Raw genomic sequence first — 9,173 nt, 5'->3', positions numbered from 1 at the left:
TTTTTTTTTTTTAACGACCGGTATTATTGTTGGACGCCTTGAAACTGCCGTGTGGCATTACTTCAGAGAGGCCCATCCCTACCACCACCATAATAAAAGCACGCCCTCTATCTGACCTTGACCACTCCTATTACCCTCATCATCGAGAGACACGCCTTCCCCACCCCGCCATACCATGGTATAGGAGTGGATGAAGTGGGAGGATATAGAACACCCAATATTAACCTACTAATATTATTTCATACCACCAAAACATTTTTATCATGTTTTCGTAAATTTTTGCAATTTCAGAAATGTTTGTGAGAATTTTATATTTTTTAACTTCGATACGAAGCCATGAAGGTATTAATTGTAATAATATATTAAATATAATCATTCATGATTTTAAAATATTTATTGTTGAATTAGTTTTGATATGATAATTGAATTCAACTACATAATTAAATGTTTTACTTTGTAATTTATTCATTTTTTAACTTAATTTTTTTGTATTACAACCAGTCTATAATATTCCAATTTTTTTGGTAACATTTTGCTACATAAATTATAAAATGAAAAAAAACATTTTGTTTTGTTTAACTTAAATTTAACAAACAAATTTTACAATTATAATTAAATTTTATAATACGCTCTATAATAATTTTTTAACAACATTTTGATTGGTTTTTTTAATTAAAGTAATTCAATAAAATTAATTAAGTTCTGAATAGTTGAAAGGTTACAAATATAAAAAAAAATCAAATTAATTGGCCGCAACGAAAAATTTGTAACTTTCATGGTGTATTGAAAAATTAATAAGAAAAGGGTCGCCAACCTATGAGGCAATGTATTGTCGGACTATAGTAGGATTTTAAAGAAAAATTAAATTTTGTATGTTAAAAAAATTAAAAAAAAATATAAAATTAATAAATATTAAAGATAATGACCGTTGATTCGTTGATAATTGATGTACACCAAAACCTCGTGACAGTCGTCACATAATCATATAGATCAGGGATGACCTTGTACAAGGCCGTTGCCCATACATTATTAACTAGAGGAGTTGATTTTTGAAAGGAAAAAATACACGAGTCCATTGAAGATGGAACACACAAAAAAAAAGAAAAATATGATGGTTAAGTTAAATTAAGGAGTATTTATTAAGTAAAAAAAAAAAAAACAAAAAAAAATTAAGTTAATACGAGGCAAAAAACTGAACGGTCAAAAATCATTGTCTACAAATTAAAGGGGAACAGAGAGAAAGAAAAAAATAGATATTAATAAAAAAAATAATTACACCTACACTTTTACAATTAGAGAATACGATGAACGTCTTCGGGTACCCACCGGCTATTAATCGCGGCATTACCGCTAAGCATAGTGAGTATACGTCCCAAGTAAGCGACTGGTTTTAGGCAGTTAGACTTAGCTTGCAAGACGCTGGGACACCCCGGAATAAAAGGCACTACATCACCACATTGTACTAATGATATATAATATGCATCACCCAAAGTACCTATATAAATATATATAAAAAATTACAAAAAATATATATATATAACATGACAGGTGGTATTATGTGGTATAATTATTAACACATGTACTAAATGTCACATATATATGAATAAAGCAATAAATCATCTAAGGAATGTTTCCCTTTTTGGGTAATAAAAATAACTATTCATCAACACATGTTTCAAACCAGTCCCCTACAATTCATTTAATACGCCCACGGCAGGGTTTCTATCACAATTAACCAATCACAAATAATTATCCAACATCTTAGGAATTTCAATAGAGATCGCTGGCTTACTTCATCCGATGTATAAAAAGCCATTTTTTCTCGTAAAAATGGACTTTTTTTTACTTCTTTTGACTTCTTTGGACGATTTTCTGCGGCTGCGACTACGACGACTACCCTCTAAATATTCTCTTACATGGAATCTGCGTCAGTATAAGTAAATATTTTGTCTCTGTGACTTAGTGTTTTTTTATATGTATCATCCTATGTAGTGAACATTGTCTTAGATGATTTATTAATATTTTACACAGGAATAAGTTTTTATTTATTTTTAGTATCACCTAATGTACTCACGACAAATAGACATTATCTCTATTTTTATATTAAGGTTTTAAATATTATTATACCCTTCATTTCTGGACAGCCTCAAATGTGCTGAAAAGAGTGAAGAAGCGTAATTTTATTTATACAAGCGTAATAGCCTTACACATTATCGTATATTCATTATAAAGCTTATTGTGCCCTACATTTATGAACAGCCTTAAATGTGCCGAACTAAATGAAGAAGCATAATTTGTTATTAGAATTAATTAGTTTTAGTAGTAGTACTTTATGCCTGTGTACCCGCCAGCCTAAGGGACTATGCCAATTACCTTTCGGTAACGTGTAGGCAGTTGAGGTACAGAGTAGTACTAAACTTATAAAAAGAGTATTTTTGAAGTGCGCTATATCCGTCGACAAGCCAGTTTTAGAGCTAGTAGTCCGGGTAGAGTTCATCATAAAATATATAGTCCGTAAGATAGGAAACTACACCTTGAAAATATTCTCTGCGTGTGTACCCGCCAGCCATAAAGGACTATACCAATTACCATTCGGTAACGTGTAGGCAGTTGACGTAAAGGATAGTAAAAGGTGTATTGAAATAATATTTTAAATATATTAACGAGGTAACTGTGTCCGCGCCAGCCAAGGTTTTACGCTGAGAAACGCTGGGCCACCACAGTCTTGTTAATTATATTTTGAATATAGATAGACATATTCTTATAATTATATTTTGACTAGTTCAGAGTAAATTTTAAGAATATCGATATCGACTGTAGGGAATTCATAGAAATTATTATTAGTAAAAATATAGTATAATATAAAAAGGAATTTAAAGGAAACAAAAAGGTGACAAATTATAATATACGCAGGTTCCATTGTAGAGAATCCCCTTTTTTAAGTCTTATATACACAGAGATACTAATTTATCGAAATAAACGCAAGACAGTATAAACGACTGTTAACACTGAAAGAAGAAATCACCATAAAACCAACTCAATCAATTACTAAAGGAAATAAAGGTAAGTGCGAATATTTATTTGCATGTCTTACTTCTAAAAAAATCACGTAATAAACAAAAATAGGAATAAATGAGGTAGGGATATTTTATTATTTAATAAATAAATATAGTTAGACCCCGAGATACGATTTCATTAATACCATCTTTACCCCCCTTAACTTAAGCTACCCTTTATCTTTTTTTTTGTTTATTACAAATGGCGCCCAACTAACAGCTCTCATCCACGCAAAAATTTGTAAAATTAATATTTCTCCAATTATAAAATATAACGTAATTTTTCAAAAAAAATTTTTTCTTATAAAAATCAAAAAAAAAATTTTATTACACATCTATCATTNAAAAACAATATAAAAAAGATAAATAGAGACACATACAAAAAATTTTATATAAAAAACTTGCCACACATGCTTATGGCACGGCGCACTAATAAAAAAATAAACAAATTCTGGCTCATAACATTAAAAACAAAAATATACATTACCAGCTCCGAAGGGCTATAGAAACCGGAGGCAGGTTCAGCCGACGTCATTAAAAAAAATCGGTAGCACAATGGGGTCGAGACACAGTGTAGACGAGGCACAGATGGGACAAGTATAGATGATATCTGACAGTGATTAAAATCACTATCATAAGAAGCGCTTCGATGCAAATCTGTAGATAGTGTTTCCTTTAGAGAAATTGGTAGATTATTTCAAAAGCAACATCAACTCTTATTTCTTTAATTATATCCTGATGAGTAGTTCTTTGATTTTAAAATATAATATATGAAAAAATACTAATTATAGTTTTTAAATTTTGTATGAAATTGTGAGGCCAGCTATGATGTATGGCTTATAATGTTGGGCGATATAGATGTAATAGATGTAAAAGAGATGAGAATGCTGAGTTGGATGAGATATAAGAGTGAGTATAGGTGTAGTGTCAATTGTGGATAAGATGAGAGAAAATAGACTTAGATGGTTTAGTAATGTTATGAGGAGAGAGGAATCGGAAGCTCAAAGAACAGTTATAGAAATGAATGTTGAAGGAAGAAGAGATAGAGGAAGACCAAAAAAGAGATGGAGGGATGCTATTGAATGCGATTTGAGGACAGCTGATGTGAGCGTAGAAGATGTGGGAGACCCCCAATAGTTAGGATTAAGGCAAAGAAAAAGATAAAGATTACCAGAAATTCCAGTGGCAATTGACATAATAGGATTGTTGTTGGAAATGTACAATTTAGCGTTTAGTTGGTTTTAGACAATATAGCGTCAAATCAATTACCTACTCTATCGCTTGTATATTAATATAGACTACACTTTAATGATACTATAAATAAATAAACTCACACATACACACATATGCATTTATAACATTGTGTCTAATGTAAGTATAACATGATAAAAAGTAACCGTAAAATGAAAAAAATGGAATATAAATTTTAGTACTCATATTAAATGTAATGTAACTCGAAAAATATTTGTTTAAATGAAAAAATATAAGATACATTTTTTGTTTAAAATTGTCTTTTAAACAACTTTTGTACCAATTTTTTTTTTGTAAGTTAAATATTTTTTGAAAAAATTAAAAAAGCTCATATTTTTTAACTTTTGCGAGGCTGTAAAAAAAAAACTCAATTTAAATCAATGAGGATTATTAGTATGTCATTATACATATTTTAATTCAACTATTAATNGGACTTGAAGATTCCTCTACAATACCAGCTTTTAAAAGTTCCTCTGTCTGTTTTTCGATTTCATTACGCTCTACGCGGCTTAACTTAAAATTAGGTAAATTTATTATTTTATTACTTGATAACTGAAGTTCTATCGGAGCAACTTTACACGAGCCTAAATCATATTTATGTTTAGAAAAAATTGTACTATATTTCATTAATAAACCTCTAAGTTTATTTTGCTGATCAATAGGTAACGCTGGATTAATGTCCCAGTCTAGTTCGTTTTCAGATGTTGTAACCGTAGGAGATAACGAAATATTACTTTTAACGTTTTCTGAGAATTGAGTCGTGTTCGTGTGGGAATCATTGTTACTGATTTTTGCTACGTCTTGTTTAACGCTACGTGTTTTAAATTTGTTTTCTCGTTCAGATGTTGGAAAGGTAGTAAAATCACGTTTAATTATTCTATTTTGCAAGATATTTTTTCTAACGGCTAAAGTATTAAATTCATTAATTTGAATAATACTACGAAATGTGCGAACTAATTTAACATTTGGATTGTAAACTAAGGGTGTCCAATGCCAATTTGAAAACAAAACCATTACAAACGATTTGTTAGGGTTTGAAAAGTGTAATATAGAATTAATATTATTGTTTTCTGTTATAATTATTAAGCCTAAATCAAAATAATTTGTGACGGCTGCTAAGTCTTCACTTTCTAAATAAATTGGCTTATCAGACAGATCGATTCCTAATAATTTTTTAATTTCATAAGCATTAATATCTATACCTCTATTATTTAAGATTGCTTCGAGTGTTGATACTCCACACCAACCGTCTGGTGCTACTTGTGTTAAAATGTCGCTTTTCGCGGCAATTTCACTAACACTCAACTGTACAAGATTTATTGAATGATTACTCATGAGTTTGATAGATTTTAAGTTGTCGAATTTTNACTTTTGAATTGATTACTCATGAGTTTGATAGATTTTAAGTTGTCGAATTTTTTTGGTTGATCAATATTTGTATTAAATGTCAAGATATTGTTATTGTAAACAAAATTTATATTCACTCTTTCATCGTTTTTTAATAAAGTAATTTTAGCCTCTCGGGTGTAGATTGTCGCGCTATATTTTTTAAAAAAATCATATCCTAATAAACTATTTAAAGATAAATTATCGACTACGGTAAAGTCTATCAAAAATATATCTCTTTCAAATTTTACCTCTAAAGTAGTTTTACCTACCACATGCAAATGTGATCCGTTAGCTGTAGTTAATGTAACATTATTANCATGCAAATGTGATCCGTTAGCTGTAGTTAATGTAATATTAACATCTACCTAGTGTTGGAAAATGGAATACTATAAGCGAGAATGAATTATTTTATAACTAAATGACATTTTTTCCATAACATAATTTCTGCAATATTTCAAAAATACATAAAAAACAAGAGTAATGTTACAATAGTATACTATTCTAATCCTAAATCCTGTTCTGGTTCTCTCATTATATTCAACTTACCTACATAATTACAAGAAATAATTATCAAGTTCACAAAAATCACTTTTTTATTTTTTTCGAGAAAATGTAGTTAAACCATTTCTTAAAAATCCGATGGAAAAATTTAATTAAATTTTACATAAAGTCCACATGGTTTAGACAATTGGGTTTTTCCTTTTCTTAGAAAATTTATGATAATACGGCTGTTTAAAAGCAACTCCCTTTGTCTGGATTTTTCACGAATTATTTGATTGTAGACAAAAAAATTGTATTTAAATTATTTTATAAATCAATTTTTTACATAATCACAAAATATTAAATTGAAATTTTAATGAAATAATCTACTAATACATAGCACTTTATTATTCAATTAAAGCTGTTCCATACATGTTACTAAGAAAAATAAACAAGCAATTTTTGTACGTTTCCAAATATTTAAAAAAAAAATATTTAATTAAGTTTTCTGTTAATAGTTTCTATGGATAAAATTTTTTATTTGTAAATTAGCAAACATTTTTACTCTCAGGTTATCTTTGAGAATTTTTTGACTTTCAACATTATCATCAATTTTTTTAATTATTCTCAAAACTAACGTCGTTGACATTTTCAAGTTTTAATTATTGAAATTATTTGTAACGATGAGCACGAAGACGCAAAAATTGTTTGCCCAGCTCAAAAAATTGCGTGGAAAACCTACAATTCCGTTTAAAAAACAGGCTCCTGTCAATAAAAAAAAGTACTTGAGTGACAATCCTAAAATTGAATCCAATATTAAAACTACAGCAAAAGACATGCCTAAGCGTTCGTACCGCAAATCTACTCGATCCATAGCAGTTCCAGTAGAAAACTATGAACCGTTCGCCAAAGAAATAATAGAAAAAATTGACCGATCACGTGCATCTTATTGGAAGGACCCTCACGAAATACTCGTAGAACTGTTTTCAACACAATTTGATGAATCTACGAAAAGAAAAGTCGAACATGACGATGAGACTTATGTAGTTGAACGTCAAAAAAGTATGAAATAAAATTTTTTTAATCATCGGCTATATTTGTTTTTTTTTACAATAATAGTCATGCTTAATTTGTTAATATTTATCAGGTTACGAAAATATGGATATACATCCTACTAATTCGGTTAAGTCGACTGAACTATGTAATAGTTCACAATCGTTGAAAAGGGCAAATACATTTGATGGATATGAGCCATCGAAGAGGTGTAAATACTCAAGCTGCGTAGAGTTTCACTCGAGTAAATACAAAGAAAATAGAGTAGTGTTGAAAATAAGGGCCACATCTTCAACATCTGATTCAGACAACGAATCGAAAAATAAAGACTATTCAAAAACTGACTATGATTGCGATGGTAAAAAATTGATTTATATACTTTAATGAAAACATTCATAATAATAATATTTTAATTCGCATTTTATTTCTTAAAATTCAACAGGACTTTTTTCTAACACAACACGGTCTACAGACGCTCTCGACGCATGTAAATCATCGAATAGACTCAAATACTCGAGTAGCGTTGAGATTTACTTGGCCCAACCTGATGAATTGGAAGACAGAATAGTCTTAAAGATTTCAAAAATAAATTCTTCGGACGATTCTGATTCTGAATCTGATTCTTCTTCAAGTTCTGATTCTAGTAGTGATTCTTCTTCAAGTTCTGATTCTAGTAGTGATTCTGGTTCTAGTTCTGATTCTAGTAGTGATTCTGGTTCAAGTTCTGATTCTAGTAGTGATTCTTCTTCAAGTTCTGATTCTAGTAGTGATTCTGGTTCTAGTTCTGATTCTAGCTCCGATTCTAGCTCTGATTCTAGTTCTGATTCTGATTCTAAAGAACATTCAGAACACGACTAAAATTTTAATAGTTTAAAATTATTTTATAATCCATCAAACAGTGTCGAAGAACATTTTTAATTGAGTTACCTCCCCAAGTTATTTCATGTAATCAAATTTGTTAAACTTTTAAAACTTTATGTTCCTTTTATCATCCCTATTAAAATCATTAAATTATCGTTATTTTATAATTTGTTTTTATACAAAGAAAAAAATACGAACTGTACAAATTTCGTTTCTTGCCTTTTACCTAATTTATTTTATTGTTATACATTTTTTTTTCTTACATTTGTTTTTATTTCTCTAAAAATTTTTTGTTACTATATTTGTTTTTAATAAATTTATATGTTTATGAGAAGTTTTTTTGTTTTAAAAACTGGTATGACTAGAAAAATAAAGAAGTATTATTTTAGTCTATTTTTAAAATGCTAATTATCAAACCAATATATTGAATTAATTTTACAAAGTAGGTTAGTTTTAATAAAACCTACCTTAAAAGAACATGTTTTGATATTGTTCTCATTATGGGATATGCGATCGAGAATTGATGATCATCTGTCGAAATGTTGGCTATTGGTCACAATCTCTAAAGTAAAATACAGTTTGCATGGGCGGTCTCGAGCAGGCTACTAACATATGCCCCCCCCCCTCAAAAAAAAACATAATATGTTCTTTTAAATAGGATTAATGCAATTGTAAAGAAACTCATTTTTATGTCTTGCATGATTTTAAAAAATACAGAAATATTTTTTCATTATTAAATCAATTACTTTAGATCAAATTTTTTTTGTGACTTAATACACCTTCTTTATATTACTTTATATTACTGTATCCATTGTTCTCTTATAATAATTTGAGATCTTAGAAAATACACACTTTTTAACTAAAAAGTCAAAACTATCATAGTTATGAAACGTAAGTTACCAAATTATTGTCTAAATCTTTTAATAGTATCACTAGAACTTTAAAATAAATTGTGTATCATTAAATTTTTATAAAGACTAAATATTTGTTTTTATGTTACATAACATACTAGTTATCAATGATTGTTTATTAGATATGCCTATAGTTTTAGTTTTAGTTATTATTGAGGTGGACATAATGCCC

The 9,173-nt window shown here is 28.9% G+C and overlaps 1 protein-coding gene across 1 annotated transcript; it reads left to right on the top strand.

Moving 5' to 3' along the window:
• Positions 1–6,859: 6,859 nt before the first annotated feature.
• LOC126895862 (uncharacterized) lies at positions 6,860–8,310 on the top strand. The gene is made up of 3 exons (XM_050668143.1): positions 6,860–7,238; positions 7,324–7,587; positions 7,672–8,310. Exons 1-3 carry the CDS (start codon positions 6,860–6,862, stop codon positions 8,085–8,087), a joined length of 1,059 nt encoding a protein of 352 aa, XP_050524100.1. The 3' UTR covers positions 8,088–8,310.
• The last annotated feature ends 863 nt before the right edge of the window (positions 8,311–9,173 follow it).

The sequence above is a fragment of the Daktulosphaira vitifoliae genome, unplaced genomic scaffold, assembly GCF_025091365.1.
Source record: "Daktulosphaira vitifoliae isolate Bord-2020 unplaced genomic scaffold, ASM2509136v1 Scaffold_1, whole genome shotgun sequence".
NCBI classification, from domain to species: Eukaryota; Metazoa; Arthropoda; class Insecta; order Hemiptera; family Phylloxeridae; genus Daktulosphaira; species Daktulosphaira vitifoliae.
The sequence above is the reverse complement of the archived record's forward strand: the minus strand, read 5'-3'. Positions and strand labels throughout refer to the sequence as shown.

What these genes read in the sequence shown, in the direction of transcription:
- LOC126895862 (XM_050668143.1), top strand. Translation starts at nt 6,860, where the DNA reads ATGAGCACGAAGACGCAAAAATTGTTTGCCCAGCTCAAAAAATTGCGT. An exon ending in TGTAGTTGAACGTCAAAAAA is followed by an intron (nt 7,239 to 7,323) that starts GTATGAAATAAA and finishes AATATTTATCAG; the next exon opens with GTTACGAAAATATGGATATA. An exon ending in AACTGACTATGATTGCGATG is followed by an intron (nt 7,588 to 7,671) that starts GTAAAAAATTGA and finishes AAAATTCAACAG; the next exon opens with GACTTTTTTCTAACACAACA.